The following is a 21,316-nucleotide window of genomic DNA, read 5'->3' on the forward strand; positions in this document are numbered from 1 at the left end:
CTTGAGACCCTGGAGAGCCGCTGCCAGTCTGAGAAGACAATACTGACTTTGATGGACCAGGGGTCTGATTCAGTATAAGGCAGCTTCATACGTTCGTATGTTCTGAATGTTGGGAGTGTACGTGTGTGTGTGAAATGCACAGCTGTAGCAAGTGTGTGATGTCTGGTTTAGCCCTTTGGGTCAAATTCATGATGTCCTGAAAAACCTACTTTCCCCTCTCTTTTAAAAATTTGTCACATTTGGCCTGGTGAAGATCACTGGGTTAGTCCTAATGACTTGGATTTGCATTTTGTTGGTTGGTTCTCTCTCATCCTGTCAGCCCCCTGAATATTGCAAAGGAGAGGATTATGCACTAAACAGGATTCACCACAAAGAGACAGACTGGTCAAGAGGTTTCGTGTTTATGTAAACCTTACTCGCAGGGCACACAGCATGTAGAGAGCAGAGAGCAGGGGGGCAGACGGAGGCAGTGCCAGCCACCCCTGAAATACAGCCACCCTCACAATCTTCAGGCACCTTTGTCTGTAATCAGTCGCTAAAACATTGCTCCCCAGAAAACCTCATGCAACCCAAGCTCGGCCCCAGCATTTAACAATGGTTCTTTCCACCCTCACAATTTTGGGGCACCCTCGTCTTTAATCAGTCACTAAAATATTGCTCACCAACCAACTTATGCGACCCAAGCTTGGCTCCGACGTTTAACAATGTTTTTTGCCTGCTCAACAGGCGGTCCAGTTTCCTGTTTTTTTGCTCAATTCTTCCCCTTGTTATTTGCAATAGGAGAAAAAACACAGGGAACGCAGCTCTATCCTCTCCCACCCACAGCCATCGGGCAGTCTGGACTCCCTTTCCCGCATCTGCACCCTCATCTGTGGTCCCTGCGTCAGGGCGAGACCCGTCCGGTGCATGCTTTTCCAGTCTGGCAGTGCAGAGAGAGCAGGGTGCAGAAGCGATTCCCCGCAGCTCAGGGTTCGAGATCTACTCCTCTTTGAGGCGTTTCTGGAGGAGGGCCCAAGCCTTTTCTGTCTGCAAAGAACAGATGGGTGCTTATTCAGTGAGGGAACCGGAGGGAGGAATCAGCCATGCAATTTTTGAAAAAGGAAAAGGATATTTCTAAGCAAGGATATGCTAAGCACATTGCTAACTCTCGGAGGTGGTAGAAAGAGATAATTTGAGGGTGATACTGAATTGCCTTTACAGGCAAGCGGTCGGCCGATGCTGCACAGTCTGCGCTGGCTACCAATCGAGTACTGGATCCGCTTCAAGGTTTTAGTACTGACATTCAAAGCCTTATGCGGCCTGGGACCGACGTACCTGAGGGACCTTCTCTCCCCGTATGAGCCCTGGACTCGGTCATTACGATTGGCCAGCCAACATCTTTTGATCATCCCTGGCCCAAAGGACGTCTGGGCTTACCTTGACCAGGGCCAAGGCTTTCTTGGCCCTAGCCCTGACCTGGTAGAATCAGCTCCCTATTAAGGTTCCGGCCCTACTGGATTTGTCACTATTCCGGAGGGCCTGTAAGACAGAGCTGTTCTGCCAGGCCTATGGTTGAGGCAAGCGGGCGTCCTTATTTTATTATACCATCCAACTGGCCTCCTAGCATAAGAACATAAGAGAAGCCATGTTGGATCAGGCCAATGGCCCATCCAGTCCAACACTCTGTGCCATAGAAGAACATAAGAGAAGCCATGTTGGATCAGGCCAATGGCCCATCCAGTCCAACACTCTGTGTCACATAAGAACATAAGAGAAGCCATGTTGGATCAGGCCAATGGCCCATCCAGTCCAACATTCTGTGTCACAGAAGAACAAAAGAGAAGCCATGTTGGATCAGGCCAATGGCCCATCCAGTCCAACATTCTGTGTCACAGAAGAACATAAGAGAAGCCATGTTGGATCAGGCCAATGGCCCATCCAGTCCAACACTCTGTGTCACACAGTGGCAAAAAAATTTATACATACACACACACTGCAGCTAATAGCCACTGATGGACCTCTGCTCCATATTTTTATCTAAACCCCTCTTGAAGGTGGCCATGCTTGTGGCTGCCACCACCTCCTGTGGCAGTGAATTCCACATGTTAATCACCCTTTGGGTGAAGAAGTACTTCCTTTTATCCGTTTTAACCTGGCTGCTCAGCAATTTCATTGAATGCCCACGAGTTCTTGTATTGTGAGAAAGGGAGAAAAGTACTTCTCTAGCACTGAATGCCATCTTGATTGCTAAAAATCAGGCCGATACAGTTGACATCTTTTGGGCATCCAAGTTGCCTGAGACAATTGCGTTCTTAATTTATGTGTTCACACCATCCACGCCGCCTTAAATTAACTCTGATCTAATAGCTTAATTGTTTTAACTCCTTGATTGTTTTATTGCTGGTTTTAATTGTTTTCACTACGTTGGAATCTGCCCTAAGCGCACTATGGGAAAGGGCAGAGTATAAATTTACAGAAATAAATACGTACGTACAGCCTGAGAAGTGCAGAAATGAAGGAGATGACCACCCTCTGGAGACATGGTGGCTGGATAAACACTCTCCCCCAAAGCAGAGGCCTCCCACCCAGGGCTTTTTTGGTAGAAAAAACCCAGCAGGAGCTCCCTCGTGCCTTTCCCAGTGTGCCTGCCACAGCGAGCACGCTGGGGAAGGCAGAAGCCATCAGGGAGGCCTTTAAAGATGCCTCCCTGCACCTTTCCCAGTGTGCCTGCCACAGCGAGCACGCCAGGGATGGCAGAAGCCATCAGGGAGGCCTTTAAAGATGCCTCCCTACCCCTTTCCCAGTGTGCCAGCCGGAGCCCTGGCCTGCCCAGGTGGAGCTCCGCTCCTGTGCATTCCTGCCCAAAAAAACCCACCCCGCCCCTACCTGCTCATATGTATCCTCCGGTTCCCACATTGTGCAAAGAACCACATGAGAGTGTTTCACGCGCTGGCTGCTGGGCATTTGATTCTCCAGGCGCTTCCGGGCGGCCTCCTCGCTTATGCCGTCTCGGATGAGGATGCGTCTGATGGCCTGGAAGAGGGGCGAGAGAGAGAGAGAAAGAGAGAGAGAGAGACAGCCCCAATTTTTACTGGGACTAATCCAACCCTCACACTTTCGTACATGAAAGTGATTTCTTGGGGGAGGTGGAAATGTTTCCGTGGAAAAACTCCAGACGTTTCTCTCTTGCAAAGCAGGAGTCTCGGTTTCAAGCACAGAGAAAGCAAGAGAGGCCAGCACTTACCTCCTCCTCGGGGACGATGATGCTCCAGATTTCATGCACCATGTCCGCCCAGTCGGACTCCAGCAACATGGCTGCATCCAACACACACACGGTCGCTCCTGTGTAACAGAGGTCAGCAGCTTGAGGGGGGGAAAAGGGTCGAGGCAGGTAGGGAAAGCAACTCCCTCCCCCGCCCCCAATCTAAAAGAGAAAATGCAGGACTCTTCACTCTGCCGTGTGCTACTCTGCCGTGTGCTTCTTCTCTCCTGGCCAAACTATGTGGTATGCTTTGGAAAGCTGCCAGGCGTCTCTCTACCTCACCCTCAAAAAAACTAACAAGAGTTCACTTCGTACTGTAATGTCACAATATTCATATTTGCTCCATACCAGCAGCAGCCAATCATGTGGAAAGGGGCCAGGAAATGCTATGACATCAGATGCCATATCCAGATGACATCATATGACATTTCCATAGCATAGCTATGACATCAGATGACATTTCCATAGCAGGAAATGCTATGACATCAGATGCTATGGGTGTGAGCACGTGTGTCATCTAGGCAGCAACTGCACGTCATCAGCTTTTCGGGCTTTGCTGATTTATTTGAACTCCTCCCTTCCCCGGTGCTGTGGCTATGTCTTTGGTCATCTGGGGAGGGTGGGCTTTGGGGAGGGGAGGGGAGGAACCTCCGCAGGGCATAATGCCATAGAGTCCACCCCCCCCCCTCCATAGCAGCCATTTTCTCCAGGGGGATTGATCTTTGTCATCTGGAGATCAACTGTGATAGCAGGAGGGACGGTGGCTCAGTGGTAGAGCATCTGCTTGGGAAGCAGAAGGTCCCAGGTTCAATCCCCAGCATCTCCAACTAAAAAGGGTCCAGGCAAATAGGTGTGAAAAACCTCCGCTTGAGACCCTGGAGAGCCGCTGCCAGTCTGAGTAGACAATACTGACTTTGATGGACCGAGGGTCTGATTCAGTATAAGGCAGCTTCATATGTTCATATGAGATCTCCAGGTGCCTAGGATAATTACTTTGCCTGTGTAAATGTTGGAATTGATTTCCTTATAATGCTAGGAGCCTTGGTTCCAGAGACATAATCACGTGGTCAAAGAAGGAGACTTATCGAAACACGCGAAGAAAACCTAGGAAGCATGTTACCACGTTATTGAATCCTACACATGGATAATCAACAGACAGTCTTGATTCATTCTTCCAAGCCTACGCTTAATTCAAGGACTGTTGCCTTCGTTGGTCGAGAATGCTGCAAACTTTGCATGTTGCACACAGAAGTAATTGCTGTTTAAATCTGACAAACTTTGCATCTTTCCTTCAGAAGTATTGCTGTTAAAAAGTTGACTGCGGTACTTTCCCTTTAAACGCTGCTAATATAAATACTAAATATATTGCAGTGTGATTAAGCACTGATATAATATCGCGGAGAGTGTGTAATTCTTATATTAAGCTGTGTTATACTAGCTGTAATTACTGTTTGCATAGTAGTTTTTCACAGACTCCTACATTTTTTCCTCAACCTTGGCTGTGTTTCCCTTGTTTAGTTGCCGCCTGGAGGGTGGCAATTCTATAACAAATTGAAGATTATGGGGGTTTTGTTTTGTATTTTGTGTGTGTGCGCGCGCGCACGCAAGTGCATTCCTGGAAGTCATGGCAACTTATGGTGAAACCTACTAGAGCATGGAGGACGTTCAGAGAACTGACAGTGTGCGTTTGCAATAAAAAAGGCCAACGCCATGCTGGGAATTATTAGGAAGGGAATTGAAAACAAATCAGCCAGTATCATAATGCCCCTGTATAAATCAATGGTGCGGTCTCATTTGGAGTACTGTGTGCAGTTCTGGTCGCCGCACCTCAAAAAGGATATTATAGCATTGGAGAAAGTCCAGAAAAGGGCAACTAGAATGATTAAAGGGCTGGAACACTTTCCCTATGAAGAAAGGTTGAAACGCTTGGGACTCTTTAGCTTGGAGAAACGTCGACTGCGGGGTGACATGATAGAGGTTTACAAGATAATGCATGGGATGGAGAAAGTAGAGAAAGAAGTACTTTTCTCCCTTTCTCAGAATACAAGAACTCGTGGGCATTCAATGAAATTGCTGAGCAGACAGGTTAAAATGGATAAAAGGAAGTACTTCTTCACCCATAGGGTGATTAACATGTGGAATTCACTGCCACAGGAGGTGGCGGCGGCCACAAGCATAGCCACCTTCAAGAGGGGTTTAGATAAAAATATGGAGCAGGGGTCCATCAGTGGCTATTAGCCACAGTGTGTGTGTATATATAAAAATTTTTGCCACTGTGTGACACAGAGTGTTGGACTGGATGGGCCATTGGCCTGATCCAACATGGCTTCTCTTATGTTCTTATGCTAGCCCCTGCATCCCAGCCCTGGTATTCCTCGGAGGTCTCCCATCCAAGCACTTGCCAGGGTCGTCCTTGCTTAACTTCCAAAATCGGGCTTGCCTGGGCTATCCAGGTCAGGGATTATATTTTGATATAGATTTTATCTTGGCTGCACAGCACCTAGCACATATTGCCATGGTTTAGCCTCCACGGTAAGGGGAAGCTCTACAGTCAACAGATGCCTTTGGAGCAGCGTTTGTAGTTCCCCGATTCAGCCCCAGAAAGCTGCCCTTAACCAGTGCCTTTCCTTCACTGGCCCCTGGGCTTCCGAGATCCTCCTCCTCACCTTGTGCAGCTGCCTCCTCGATCTTCTCTTTGGCCGCCTGGGCCATCACCGGCCACATTATGTCGGTCAGCCTCTTCAGCTGCTCCTGGTGGAAGAGAACACAAGAGGCTGGGTTGTGTCAAGGCGGGAAGGAAAGTCTGAAGGGGGAATCTCAAGGAGACGCAACTCAGATGGTCAGCGAAAGGAATGGGGTGGAGAGAAGACATATGAACATATGAAGCTGCCTTATACAGAATCAGACCCTGTGTCCATCAAAGTCAGCATTGTCTACTCAGACTGGCAGCGGCTCTCCAGGGTCTCAAGCTAAGGTTTTTCACGCCTATTTCCCTGGACCCTTTTTAGTTGGAGATGCCGGGGATTGAACCTGGGACCTTCTGCTTACCAAGCAGATGCTCTACCACTGAGCCACTGTCCCTCCCCATAGGCCCAAAGGGGCAGGGAAGCTGAATTCAAGTATGCACTGATGCAAAGAGTACCAGGCTTTTAGATATGCGGTCTCTGGGCTGCACCATGTTGCAAGGAGAAAGAGCATCCCAAGGGGTTCTTTTGCAAAAGAGGGATCTCCCAGCATGCAAGGCTGCAACTTATATAGCTCCTTGTTTATGATTCACACAGTACAGTAAGGTGAGAGTCTGTCCCAGCATGCACCATTCCCCCACCATACCTTTCACCCACAAAAACAGGGGCAAACACCCTGAGAAAAGGAGGCAAAAGGGCTGCGTTTGCTTTTGTGTGGAACAAGAGAGGCAGGCGGACGTCAGCAGCTCAAAGGTGAACAAAACAAGCGGACGGCCAAAAGAAGAGGGAGGGAGGGCCGCAAGGGCCAAAGTTAAATATTGACCCCGAAAAACCCAGGCTGACTTTACCCGATCTCCAAACACTTTGGCCCCCAAGACTGCTCGGTTAATTGTTCCATCTTCCTTCACGATATCTGCAAAGACAAGCAAAGGGAATGTGGCTGAGCATCCAAATGCACCAAAACTCCCCACAGAAGAAAACCTCCATGCGTGGGGGGAGGGGGCAGCACCCCCTCAGCCTACTAATGAGGCTCCCCAAACCCATTTCAAGTTCTTGGCCACTGAGGGCAGGGTGGGTGGGTGTCTCCACCTTCACTTTTTTTTAAGAGGGAGAGCTGCGCCAAGGTGATTCTTTCTTCAAGATTCACATGGTGCCACCCTGACCTGGGCAGCCCGATCTTGTCATATATGGGAAGCTAAGTAGAGTCAACTCTGGCAAGCTTGCTGTAGTGGTTAAGTGTGCGGACTCTTATCTGGGAGAACCAGATTTGATTCCCCACTTCTCCACTTGCACCTGCTGGGATGGCCTTGGGTCAGCCATAGCTCTGGCAGAGGTTGTCCTTGAAAGGGCAGCTGCTGTGAGAGCCCTCTCAGCCCCACCCACCTCACAGGGTGTCTGTTGTGGGGGAGGAAGATAAATGAGATTGTGAGCCGCTCTGAGATTCGGAGTGGAGGGTGGGATATAAATCCAATATCTTCCTTTTTCTACTTGGATGGAAGACCTCCTTAGAATACCAGAGCCGGAGGCTGGGGCAGGCTTTATTCAGCCACATCTCTGAATATCCTCCATGCCTCCAGTGGTAGTCAGTGACCAGAGGTCACCATGACTTCCAGGTGTGGACACATCCACACCCACACAAAATAATAATAATTTAAAAAAAGATTCACATGGTACCATGGTCTTGCAGAAGGGTGGTCATACCCCCGCGTCCTCCCTTTTGTACATGAGAAAATAGGCGGTTTGCAAAATGGGTGCACTTTCACTGAATCTCTTTAGCACATGAATACTGGGGTGACATGCTATCTCAAAACAACTCGTCCAGCTTGAAAAATTGTAATGCAAAGCAGCCCGAGTAGAAATAAGTATTATTTTTGTGTTCTATGCAACACACACAGAGGCTGCAATCTTTAAGCTGATGCTTACCTGCAAGTGTCTCCCACTGCCCATCATTCCCAAATGACAGCCAGCACGGGGTGGTGGTTAGAGGATCAGACTAGGATTTGGGAGACCTGGGTTCAAATCCCCATCCTGCCACAGCAATTTGCTGAGTGGCCTCGGAGCAGCCGCATGTGCTCAGCCCAACCTACCTCACAGGGTTGTTGCCAGGATAAAATGGAGGAGAAGAGAAGCCTTCTCTTTCTGGTCCGTTTGGAAGAGAAAGGTGAGGTGTAAATGAAGTCAGTCAACAAATCCTGTGTGTTCATAATCTCTCTAAGTGCTCAGATGAGCAAGAGAAGGCAATGTGTGCTTTGTTTAAAAGAACGGGGAGTAGAAAACGAAGTTTGAAAACAAACTTACGGTGGGTCAAGGCAAACAAAAGCAAGAGCAAACAAAAGAAGAAGAAGAGCAGGTTTTTATATCCCATTTTTCTCTACCTTAAGGAGTCTCAAAGTGGCTTACAGTCTCCTTCCCTTCCCCTCTCCAGAACAGAAACCCTGTGAGGCACGGGGGGGCTGAGAGAGTTCTGAGAGAACTGTGACTGGCTCGGTGTCCCCTACCAGGCTTCATGTGGAGGAGGAGTAGGGAATCCAAGCTGGTTCTCTAGATTAGAGTCCGCCACTCTTAGCCACTACACCATGCTGGCTCTATTTGCACATTTATACCCCATTTTTCTCTACCTTAATGAGTCTCAAAGTGCCTTACAATCTCTTTCTCACTCTCTCCCAACAACAGGCATCTTGTGAGCAATGTTCCCTCTAAGCTGAGTAAACGTGAGTTAGCTCACAGATTTTTAGCCTCCAGCTCACACATTTTTGTCGTAGCTCAGGAAGGATGGCCCCCTGAACACACTGATTTATGCAGTAGCTCACAGCTTTCATGCCAGTAGCTCACAAAGTAGAATTTTTGCTCACAAGACTCTGCAGCTTAGAGGGAACATGGCTTGTGAGGCAGGTGGGGCCAAGTCTTCCAAGAGAACCGTGACTGGCCCAAGGTCACCCAGCAAGCTTCATGTGGACGAATGGAGAATCCAACCCGGTTCTCCAGATTAGAGTCCACCACTCTTAACTACTGCACCACGCAGACAGACAGAAAGCCAAACACTGAAGCAGCCAGATTTGGGGCTGCAGGTCTCTGGAAATGCTGAGCCAGGGAAGCCTAAATGAAGCATTAAGATCTCTGTATTTTTTTCAGAATTCAAGACATCTCCCCTGTCCAGCTTCTTCCTGCAAAGACACTGAAGCCTCCTTCCCCCACTGGGGAAAAATACCTTCTCCAAATGCTTCCACCACCTGGTTGTACACAGGTCCTCCCGGGGCGTAGATGTCGTGGCCCAAAGCATCCACATCCAAATGGAAAGCGCCAAGATTAGCCAGATGTTGAGCGACGGTGCTTTTGCCGCTGCCAGATATCCCTGTCAGGCCGATGATGTAGGGGGAGGAAGGGAGAGATGAATCTTTCTGGGGGGAAAGAGAGACGGTGTTACGTTGGAACTCTCCTAAAGACAGACACACATATATGGTGTATCTCTCCCCAATTCTCCCTCAAAATTCTGAGATGCCTGACCTTCAGACACCACAGCAGCAACCCAAGAGACATTTTTTCCACCTGAGTATCCCATGGTGCAGATGTAACATTCCCTCTATTTGCCTCAAAGGACCTTACATTCAGCTAATCGCCATCCGCTGTTTGTCCCCGGCCCTAAGGACGTCTGTCTTGCCTCGACCAGAGCTAGGGCTTTTTCTGCCCTTGCTCCAGCCTGGTGGAACATGCTTCCTACCCAACCTACTATCTTTTCACAGGGCCTGTAAAATGGAGCTGTTCCACCAGGCTTTCAAGTGAGACTTAATTTTTTTATTTTTTTTTTAAAAGTGAGACAGCGGATGCCCATAGTACATCGAGTCTGGCCTCCCTTGCTGCAGTATTCCATCTTCTCGGGCCTACTGAAGTATCATCAGTTCCAACTCTATTTGTATTAGTTTGTCTTCCACCTGAAATGGAGTCATTTTCATTGTTTAATTGTTTTAACTACTTAAATTTGTTGTTGTCTACTGTTCGTTGTTACCTGTTTAAACTTACTGTGGTCCGCCCTGAGTACGCTCTTGGGATAGGTCAGGATAGAAATGACAAAATAAATAAAATAAAGGCCACTGCATGAACTTTGTTTTCCTTATTTGTGTATCCCTATTACTTTGGGCTTTTTCTGGGCATGGAGCAGAGGAGGAGGAGGAGGAGGAGGAGAAGGAGAAGGAGAAGGAGAAGGAGAAGGAGAAGGAGAAGGAGAAGATGATGATGATGATGATGATATTGGATTTATATCCCGCCCTCCACTCCGAAGAGTCTCAGAGCGGCTCACAATCTCCTTTCCCTTCCTCCCCCACAACAGACACCCTGTGAGGTGGGTGGGGCTGGAGAGGGCTCTCACAGCAGCTGCCCTTTTAAGAACAACCTCTGCCAGAGCTATGGCTGACCCGAGGCCATTCCAGCAGCTGCAAGTGGAGGAGTGGGGAATCAAACCCAGTTCTCCCAGATAAGAGTCCGCACACTTAACCACTACACCAAACTGGCTCTCCTTGGCCAGAGGCCACTGGGGGTGTGGGGGGGAGGTAGTTGTGAATTTCCTGGTTTGTGCAGGGGCTGGACTGGATAACCCTGGAGGTCCCCCTTCCAACTCAATGATTCTTTTCTGGTGCATTTTGCTCTCCCTAGTGGTTGATTCAATCTTATATTGTCCTATATCTGGCATACCATGCAGGACATATGATGTAATATCAAATTGACTTCTAGGGGGAGCTAAATACATGCAGGAAAAAACCCCTCCCCTAAACAGGGACACACAAGCGAGGAAAATCAGAATGCAGAAGAGCCCAAAGACACATTTCCAGCTCAATCTTCTCTCCCCTCAAGGGATTTTCTTCATTTGGAGAGCTTAGCTCTCATGATTCTCCATATCGGCTGCTCACAAATAATTTCACTCCTCTTGCCTGATAAAGCTCCCTCTTTTCCTCCAGTTCTCCTAACCTCATTTAGGTAGCGCAGAAAAGTGGGAAGATGCAGGGAGAAACATGAGAGAGAAGCAGCGGCAATCTGGTGGGATGTCACGAAGAGAATTCTGACTGACCTGGATGGCAGGCTGTGCACGAAACAGGTAGCCAGAAAAGGCATGATAGCTGGCATTTCCTCTGTCATGTGATGTATCACTTTCATCCACGCTCTTATTATTGGAACTAAGCTTCCTCCAAAAGATCCCCCTCCAAAAAACCACACATTAACCAACCCTACGGAACTCACTGTCACAAGAAGAAGACCATAGATTTATACCCCGCCCTTCTCTCTGAATCGGAGTCTCAGAGCGGCTTACGATCTCCTTTTATCTTCTCCCCCCACAACAGACACCCTGTGAGGTGGGTCGGGCTAAGAGAACTCTCCCAGAAGCTGCCCTTTCAAGGACAGCTCTGCGATAGCTACGGCTGACCCAAGTCCATTCCAGCAGGTGCAAGTGAAGGAATGGGGAATCAAACCCTGTTCTCCCAGATAAGAATCCGCCCACTTAATCACTACACCGAACTGGCTCAGGGGACAAGCTTTTTCTCACCCTTGGGGGGAGCAGCAGTGTTCCAAGCAGTCTGTACCGCAGGCTAGAGGAACTGATCTTCTCTTCCTCGTTTTTGCTGTGCCGGGCATCTCTGGCCAATGAGATCTCGTGGATAGCCAATTCAGCCAGCCCCTGTACCAGAGAATGAGGCAATAAGGAAGGAAGAAATGAAAAGGCTGGGGATGGGTTCTTCTTCTGTCCTCCACCCACAGCTACCTCAAGGCTTGCCCTCTGCATCTAAAATTACATGGGAGGAGCCATGGCTGAGTGGTAAAGCATCTGCTCAGCATGCAGGTCTCAGGTTCAATCCATGCCATCTCCAGTTAAAAAGGTCCAGGCAGTAGGTGACAGGAACAGCCTCCGCTTGAGACTCTGGAGAGCTGCTGCCTGTCTGAGTCGACAATACTGACTTTGTGGTCTGATTCAAAACAAGGCAGTTTCATGCATTTACTTCTCCAGAATTAATATTGGACATTAATGGTCTGAGAACCTTCTAGTTCCATTATTCCCCAAAACAAACACAGATCTGCAATTCATCTATAAGCTGGCACAGAAAAGAGTGAATCCCTCTTTTATCTGCCCCGATTGTCGAGCGTGAAATCTGCACAACGGGGTGGGAGCCAAACATATTTCAGATGATGTTCTAAGAAGCCCTGCTACCGACAAAAACAATCCACATGAATGGAATGTGCGAGCGCACCTTCAGGGACTTCTTCGTAAGGAACAAGAAAAGACTTCGTTTTTCCCAGCGCAAACTTAGTTCTGTGGAAATCACTGCTCCAGGATGGGACTAACAGGCTAAAAGATACACAGGGAAGGAAAGCTTTTTGGTGGTCAGCTACTCTTACTGACAGTCAGAAACACAACCTCCATGCTCAGGGAGAGTAAAAAAATCCAAGCTGACAGATGTATAGTAAATAAAAAGTAAGAACTGAGTACTGCCATACTGCCCCCTGTAGGATGTATCGCTAATGAATTGGAGGAGACCAAAATATCATCTACTTCAACCCAAATGGCCCATTCCCCCACACCCTGGCATTCCAATTTGCAATTCAGATTGCAGCACACTGCACAAGGAAAGTGTGCGTAACTGCAAAATGATGCTTCTGCTCCAAACAGCCTGAGTTGGGTTCAAGCTCTATGCTGAAGGGGAAAGATATATAAAAGACACACACACACAATTGGATCTGGCAGTGCTTTCAAACAAATATTCAAGTAGGGATGCCAGCCTACAACTGAGACCTGGGGGTCCCCCAGAATTATAGCTCATCTTCAGATTACAGAGATCAGTTTTCATGGAGAAAATGGATGCTTCGGAGAGCAGACTCTATGTGATTGTATCCCACTGAGGTCCCTGTCCTCCCCAGGCTCCATCCCCAAATCTCCAGGGGTTTCGCAACATGGATCTGGCAACCCTATCCCTTCACTGGTGGCCAGTGGGAACCTGGCAAACCCTAACTCTAAGGCGTCTTGATAGCTGCTCGGGGCTTTTTTTGTAGCAGGAGCTCTTTTGCATATTAGGCTACACTTCCCTGACGCAGCCAATCCTCCAAGAGGTTACAGGGCTCTTAGTACAGGACCTACTGTAAGCTCTTGGAGGACCAGCTACATCAGGAGTGTGTGGCCTAATATGCAAAGGAGTTCCCGCTACAAAAAAAAAAAGCCCAGGCTGCTATCAAGGGATAGGATGCTGAACTACATAAATCTGTCTGAGCCAGCAGTGCCAGAGCACAGTGTTACTGACTGTGCAGTAAGAGCAAGGGACAGAATTAGCCTACAGAACTCACTGCCAGAGGATGCCATGGCAGCCTCCCAATAAGTCTGGCTTTTACAAGGAGTTCAATAAATGTATGGAGGGTCTCTGCCTGTCTTTGGCAGGAGAGCTCTTGTTTATACCAGGACCAGATCTACATGTTTTTTGAGGAGAGGTGCAAAATTTAAAAAATGACGTCCTCTTATGGGCCCATTCTATCTTATGGGCCCACAGAATCGAATGGACTCCATACTCAATTTGCCCCCCTCCCCTCCAGCAGCACCCGGGGCAAGCGCCCCCTCTGCTCTCCCCTAGATCCGGCCCTGGTTTATACCATAACCAAATTCCTCCATGAACAGGCTACAAAGGGAAGGGGCATCTCTTGCCAAGTACAAGGCACGCGGCACGACTTACTTTTTCCACTCTTTTCCTGTTGACGGCCAGACCCCCCTTGAGAGTCTCCTCGCTGACCACGATGCATTTGAGGTGAGGGTCAGTGATGGACGGGCCGAAGCGGTCGGTCAGGGGGACCATTTCGTACTGCAGCGAGGGCTTGATGTCCACCAGGAATGCGCTCAGCTGACTGACACGCTGCTCATAGGGCAGGATCAACTCCTTCAGAGTCTTAACTGTGGGGGGGGGGGTGGAGCAAAGAGGAAATGTTAATAAGCTAACTCCAGGCTATCCTATGCCCCAGCAGCAAGAGTTAAACAAAAGAGAAGGGGCAAAATAAAGGAAACATGCAAAAAAATACTAAGCATCGTGTGGACCAAAAACCTACTATGAAGAAAATACTTTCAAACGTGAACAATTCATCTGTGTAACAAAATATGCTTCTATTGTAATATAAACTGTGAATACAAAAAAATCTGTAATAAGCTTCTCTATGGAGATTCTCACATAGTCTCTTGTAATATAGCAAAATGATCCAACCGTGGGCTAGTTCACCATCCATTTCCAAAATTCTTCCTCAAGAACCATTCTCTTCTGTTTTGGGCCCAAATGAAGTCATGTAGCAAAACCCACTGGATTGAATGCATGGATAGACACGATACTGCCTGCATTCCATGGAAGTGTGATGAAGTTCTTGAGATGCATTATGCAAACTGGCCTGCTTTTTTCTTATCAGTAGTAGCTCCAGTGGATCTTACTACACAAGACTTTTTCAGAAACTTCAAAAAATAACAGCCAGGGTCAGGTTTGAAGGAAGAAAAACCATAGTCCCAGGAGCCAGCATCAGCCTTCAACAGGGCTGAATGGATATTTCAAACTCCTAGACATCAAAGCAATCTAATTGATGCTGGAGCTCACAACTTTAATGCCAGTAGCTCACAAAGTAGAATTTTTGCTCCATAGCTTAGAGGGACTATTGGACTCAACCACTTCACTGCCCAGTTCATATCCTGGCAAAACACCCTGACAAAACACAGAAAAACTGAAGTTCTGGCTTAAGAGACACCGAGAGTGGTCTCAGAATTATTTGACCCATAGGTTAAAAAAACTCTCAGGGAAGATGGAAATCTAAGGCTAATATTTAGAAATCCAGAAATATTTCTCCAGAACAATATGAACTGGTTTTGAATAATTTAGTGCTCACATTTTGGAGATCTGAATATTTTTCATGCTCTGAAAACATACCTAACTGGAAACAATTTGCTCCATCAGGGCTGGGAAACGTTTAAAAGTGCTAAATGTCAACATGCATTTCCGGGCCTTAGAGGACTTGGCCTCTCTCACCTGAGGATTTTCTTTTTCAGTATTTTGTGTGTGTGTGAGTGTGTGTCCACCTGGAAGTCATGGTGACTTCTGGTGAGCGACCTCTATTGGGAGCCTGCAGGACATTCAGAGAGGTGACTGCTGTCTCCCAACTGCTGGTATTCCCAGGAGGTCTCCCATCCAAGTACTTGCCAGAGTCGACCCTGCTTAGCTTCTGAGATCTAATGAGATCGGGCTTGCCTGGGCTATCAGGTCAGGGCTCATCTGGGGATTTTCCAAGCCCTAATTACACTCACAGAATTAGGTATCTCTATCCCAGGGGTGGCCAAACTGAGGCTTGGGAGCCACATGTGGCTCTTTCACAGATATTGTGTGGCTCTTGAAGCCCCCACCGCACCCCCAGCTGGCTTGGAGAGGCATTTCTCTCTTTAAATAACTTCTCCAAGCCAAGCTGGCTGGCGGCTTGGAGAATGCATTTAAAGTTAAAGTTGTTTTCTTTCCGCCTCCCTCCCTCCCTCGGCTCTCAAACATCTGACATTCATTCTATGTGGCTCTTATGTTAAGCAAGTTTGGCCACCCCTGCTATCCAAAGAACAGGAAATATTTTTAAGCGCTCCCCCCCAAATGTTCCTGGTTTCTCTGAACCAGTTTTGGGGGACCCTGGAGAAGGCCCATCCTTGGTTCAAAGAGACCCACTTTCCAGGAGATCTTTGTCCGAGATGCCCATCAGGAGCCGTTTTTCCGCCAGCATGCAGCACACGCTCAGAAGGATCTTGTGGCCATTGTGGATTCTGTCAAAAGTGCCCCCCACGACGATGTCGCTGTAGCTCTGAAGGGGTTCTTCGGACGCACCGGTCTCAGGCGGCTGCGAGAGCTCCCCGTCGACGGCCTCCAGCTCATACTCCGGATATAACAAAACGGAGATAAGATTGGGCCGGCAACTGTAACAGCTGGTGGCATAGCGCTCCAGGCGCTGCTTGACTGGGTTGGACTGGCCCCCGTCTCCAGTCTCAAAGTCAGTGAGCACCACTTCGGGCGGCTGGGAGAGATTCTGCACCGACCCAAGCGCTGGTGGGGTGGCGCCCTGGTTGAGGATGTTGGTGAGCAGCACCCGGACGTCGAGGTCGGCGTGGACATCCGCATCAGTGTACAGCTTGCTGATAAGACTGTATACCTCCGAGGTAGCTGGAACATACGTGGAGCGGGGTTGCGTGGAGCCCGTCAAGCTGAGCCCCGGCTGCAGGTGGACATAGAGAGTGTCTTGTACCAGCCGAGCCGCGGAGGCCAGGATGGGCACCAGACGCAAGGAAAGTGCAGACAGCGGAGATGTCAGAACCAACAGGCCCGAGCGGAAGACTGACATGCTGTCGGGCAAGAAGAGCAGAGGCAAAGAGTGGTGGAAAAAAAAGGGAGAGAAGCAAAGTTAACTGGGAGATGACATACAGGGTGACAGCGACCTTGCCCCAGTCTTACCAAAGCTCTGCAGCTTCCCAACTCTATGCAGTGAAGCAGAACCTAAACTCTAGCAATAATACTCCAGAGTGGAGGTAGAAATCCCATGTTTGTATCCCCATTCCATTGGGAAGCACACCAGCCTTGGTCAAGTCAGTCACTCCGCCAACATTACCCCACAGGGTTGTAGCGAAGGCAATGACATGCTTCAAGAGCCATGGTGGAAAAGTGAGATATGATGACTGGCTGAAGTACATATTTTAAGCCTGTGCATGCAATCATCTCTCCTTGACCAAAGTCCAACCTTTTCTTCTGTTTTTTAAACCTTAGCAACTTTAGTTAATAGGCAATTCAGCATACGCCAATGAGTAACAGCCAGCAATTCTTCCTTTCCTTCTCTTCATATTTTAACTCCCAGGTGGCTGGGAGGAAGGTGGTGAAGAAGCAGAGAGAAGGGGAAAGGGGGGTGTTGGATAAACCTCCTTCTCAGTGTTCCCAAATTCCCTGTTCTCATATTTTTTACTTAGTACACTTTTAGCTCACTCTTTGTCCTAGGAACTCAGGGTGACTTAAACTGTCCCCTCCTTGCGCCATTTTATCTTCACAACAACCCTGCAAGGTAGGTTAGACTGACAAAGTATGCAGCCTGAGATCATCCAGTAAGCTTCCATGGCGCACAGGAAAATTCAGACCTGAGTCTTCCTTTCTTAATGCGATATTCAAACCACTGCATTATACCATCTCTCAGAAACCTTGTCTCTATGGCTTATAACCTCAATGGCTCAAGCATGGAAGGCTTCATACTGAGGCAAAAATAAACCTAAACACATTTTGCATTTCTAGTTTATTTTGTGTCACACATGTTGTTCAGATTTGCTGCTTTCAGAGGACTCGTCAAATCATACACGCAATCGAAACTGCGCCAACTCATTACCATTTTTCACAAAGTATTTTTCCTCTATGGTTGGGCTTTCAGCTGTTGGGATTCTTAAACTCCTCTATCAGAGGATTAAGTTTTTTAAATGGAGGATTCAAAAACAAGCCACCAGCGGCAGGGAAACGTATAAATTTCTGTTCCCTTTATGCAAACAGCACCAACCCCAAGCCCCAAAATACTGCATGCTTAATTGCCAGGCCTTTAATAGTGCAAAGTGCACATTAAATGGATCATGTACTCCTATCTCAATGCCTCTTGCTTCTTTCCCTTCCCAATCCTGTAAGTCTTGCTTTCCCCCTTTGCCCTCCTCTATTCTGTCTTTAGCCTTTGTATCTTGTCTAGATGACCATGCTTTAGCCACCAGTTTGCAGATTTACATGGTGCTGTGGTCAGCAGTGCCAGCCTAGGATATGGGATGCCTGAAACTTATTGGGCACCCTTGGGCCTCTGTGCCAGGGAAGCTTACTGGATGATCTTGGACTGTCAGTCTAACCTACCTTACAGGGCTGTTGTGAAGATAAAATGGAGTAAGGAGGGGATAGTTTAAGTCACCCTGATTTCCTAGGACACAAAGTGGGCTAAAAATGTACTAAGTAAAAAATATGGGAATAGGGGATTTGGGGACAATGAGAAGGTGGTTTATCCAACACCCCCCTTTCCCCTTCTCTCTGCTTCTTCACCACCTTCCTCCCAGCCACCTGAAAGTTAACCTACCTCACAGGATTGTTATAGTAACAACATGGAGAAGGGGGGGAGACAATGTACACCTCCCAGAGCTCCCTGAAGGAAAATGTACTAAATAATACTAATTTTTCAAACATGCTTTGAGTCTGACTGTAGACTAGCAACAACACTGTTGCCAAAATACACTGCAATTTTCCTGCTCCTGGCCAGCCTTTCTTGTCTCTCAAAACCTCCATTCTGATCTTCCAGCCTCCATTTGCTGTCCTGCCATTTTCTGCCTTCCACTCCCAGCATTCCCTCTAGCCTGAGTTAGCATGAGCTAACTCACAGATTTTTAGCCTCCAGCTCACACATTTTTGTCTTAGCTCAGGAAGGATGACCCCAGAGCAGACTAATTTATGCAGCAGCTCACAACTTGAATGCCAGTAGCTCACAAAGTAGAAATTTTGTACACAAAACTCTGCAGCTTAGAGGGAACACTGTCCACTCCATATGGCCCCATTGCCTCCCTTTGCTGTTCCTATCACCTTAGTCTTCTCAGAACCCTCTCCTCCGCATTAGGAAAAGAGCGTGTGTCTGAATAGCCTTTGCTAGGGACTGAACGTCAGAAGTAATGAATGAGCAGCCTGCAAATTAACGAACGATTCTTCTATGCAAATAATATTGAAGCCCCCCCGCCCCATCCACCCGCTTGCTAGGCTAGTGAGAAAACGGGGCAGAGAGTCTCTTACCTGCTGGGCAAACCCAGCTGAGGCGGCACCTGACCCGGAAGGGCTTCCTCCCCCAACCGGAAGTGCGTCTTGTCCGACAGCAAAAAATATTTAATTTCAATTTTTTTTTTAAATTAAAACGACTGGGATGCCTCTGGGGTGAAATGGACGGCGTTTCATCACATCTGAAACGTCAAAATATGTGGAAGAGACAAGGCGATAGGGGCGTGGCCAACCGAAAAGGGGAAGGGCTTAACTGAACGCGTCAAGCGGCATTCTAAAGGGGAAGTGGATCCGGGTGGGCAGCCGGGTTGGTCTGAAGCAACAGAACAAAGCAGGAGTCAAGTCGCAGCTTTAAGACCAACACGGTTTTATTGCAAATGTAAGGTGTCGTGTGCTAAAAGCACACTTCGTCAGATAATGAAAGGAAGAGTACATTTAGCAGTGCTACATATAGCTTGTGGGTAGTGGTGAAACATTCAAAATAGTACAAAGTTAGAATCCAATGGCAAGCTAGTGATATCGACAAACTGAAAGAATACTAGCATAGTATATAAGTTGCGTGGGAAAATATTTCATGGAACATAAGAGAAGCCATGTTGGATCAGGCCAGTGGCCCATCCAGTCCAACACTCTATGTCACACAATGGCCAAAAAAACCTGGTGCCATCAGGAGGTCCACCAGTGGGGCCAGGACACTAGAAGCCCTCCCACTGTCCCCCCCAGCACCAAGAGTACAGAGCATCACTGCTCCAGACAGAGAGTTCCAACGATAAGCTGTGGCTAATAGCCACTGATGGACTTCTGCTCCATATGCTTATACCAATCCCCTCTTGAAGCTATGCTTGTAGCTGCCCCCACCTCCTGTGGCAGTGAATTCCATGTGTTAATCACCCTTTGGTGAACAAATATCTCTTTTCTGATGATTGTCTGATGAAGTGACGAAAGCTACATTCTCAATAAAACTTTGTTGGTCTTAAAGGTGCTACTGGACTCCAACTTTGTTCTAAGGCAGAGGCACAGCCTTGCAAAGGGGAAGAGCTAAATGGAGGGGTGTGGTTAGAAATACAAGTGGGAAATAAGGGGAGGGGGTTGTGGGAAGGTGATGCAGTGTCAATTAGGCTGAACTTTTCCATGTCTGGACAGAATACATTTTAAAATTAGTTTGGAAACGATTCTGTGTGCAAGTAACAATGGAAAGGAAGAATTTTGAAAAACATAACAAAAATAATAATTAAGGACATAAATCCTTCTAATCAATTGCTTGCCGGGAAAGAGTATGGGTGTGACTGTTGGAAATGTTCTTTGGGACAAAAATCCTTTGCTTTTCAGAGTCACATCAAAGGAAGAGGAGAATGTTTTGGAAACCTGAGCAGCAGGTAGTTTATAGATAATCTGTTTTACGGACTGCTATTCTAATGCAACTCTTACTTGTACTTCTAAGTGTGCATGCACATGAAGGTTTATACCCAGAATTAAACTTGTTAGTCTTAATGGTGCCATTGGACCCAAACTTTTTCCTAACTTCAACTATCTGAGATCCTTTTGCCAGGGATTGAACGTGGGACCTTCTGGATGCAAAGCAGGTGCTCTACCACACTCAGCCACAACATCTCTGGGGCCTTTCTAATGTCAGAGGTCTTATCTAGGCATCCTGTAAGGAAAAGACTATCAACACCCAGAGGTGCTGGTGTAAAGTGTCATCAAGTCACAATTGATTTATGGTGAGCTGGTAGGGTTTTCAAAGCAAGAGATGAACAGAGGTGGTTTGCTGTTGTATGTGTAGCAACCCTGGCCTTCCAACTACCAAGCAGGGCCAACCTGGCCTAGCTTCCAGGAACTGACAAGATCAGGCTAGCCAAAGGCCCCACAATAATTATGAGCTGTCAAGTCACAACTGATTCATGACAAACCCCATAGGGTTTTCAAGGCAAGAGACATTCAGAGGTGTTTTGCCATTGCCTATCTCTGAATAGTGATCCTGGACTTCCTTGGTGGTCTCCCATCCAAGTGCTAACTGTGGCTAATCCTGTTTAGTTTCAAACCTCTGTTGAGATTGGGTTAGTCTGGGCCAGGGGTGGCCAAACTGGCTCAGGAGCCACATGTGGCTCTTTCACACATATTGTGTGACTCTTGAAGCTCCCACGGCCCCGTCAGCTAGCTTGGAGAAGACATTTCTCTCTTTAAGTTACTTTCCAAGCCAAGTCAGCTGGCAGCTTGGAGAATGCATTTAAAGTTGCTTTCTTCCCACCTCTCCCTCCCCATCTATTTCCTGCCTGACTGTGTACTCTCAAACATCTGACATTCATGTCTCGTGGCTCTCAAGCATCTGATCTTTATTCAGGGTAGCTCTTGCGTCAAACAAGTTTGTCCACCCCTGGTCTGAGCTATTCAGGCTGCTTTTCTGTAACTACTCAGTAATACACAGACTACCATTGTGTATCTCATCAAAAGATAGTTTCCAAATTAGCTTGAAGCCTAATATCTTCCTACTAGTTGAGGCAAAAATGGTTACCCTGTTTGGTATAGTGCCAGTTTGGTATAATGATTAAGAGCTGTGGACTCTAATCTGGAGAATAGGGTTAAATTCCCTACTCCTCCACATA

At 47.7% G+C, this 21,316-nt stretch overlaps 1 protein-coding gene across 2 annotated transcripts; it reads right to left on the minus strand.

The window, feature by feature from the left end:
* Positions 1–382: 382 nt before the first annotated feature.
* COASY (Coenzyme A synthase) lies at positions 383–18,889 on the minus strand. 2 transcript variants are annotated; one of them, XM_060255337.1, is made up of 10 exons: positions 18,732–18,889; positions 15,624–16,291; positions 13,626–13,840; positions 11,459–11,590; positions 9,134–9,323; positions 6,774–6,838; positions 5,908–5,992; positions 3,224–3,321; positions 2,866–3,012; positions 383–1,026 (listed from the first exon to the last, which is right to left on the minus strand). In XM_060255337.1, the coding sequence occupies exons 2-10, from the start codon at positions 16,288–16,290 to the stop codon at positions 979–981; spliced, it is 1,647 nt and encodes a 548-aa protein (XP_060111320.1). In that variant the 5' UTR covers position 16,291; positions 18,732–18,889; the 3' UTR covers positions 383–978. The 2 variants fall into 2 exon arrangements, with proteins under 2 accessions (XP_060111320.1, XP_060111319.1); XM_060255336.1 differs by lacking the exon at positions 18,732–18,889 and having other exon boundaries at positions 15,624–16,329.
* Between the last annotated feature and the right edge of the window lie 2,427 nt (positions 18,890–21,316).

The sequence above is a fragment of the Heteronotia binoei genome, chromosome 15 (assembly GCF_032191835.1).
Source record: "Heteronotia binoei isolate CCM8104 ecotype False Entrance Well chromosome 15, APGP_CSIRO_Hbin_v1, whole genome shotgun sequence".
Taxonomy (NCBI): Eukaryota; Metazoa; Chordata; class Lepidosauria; order Squamata; family Gekkonidae; genus Heteronotia; species Heteronotia binoei.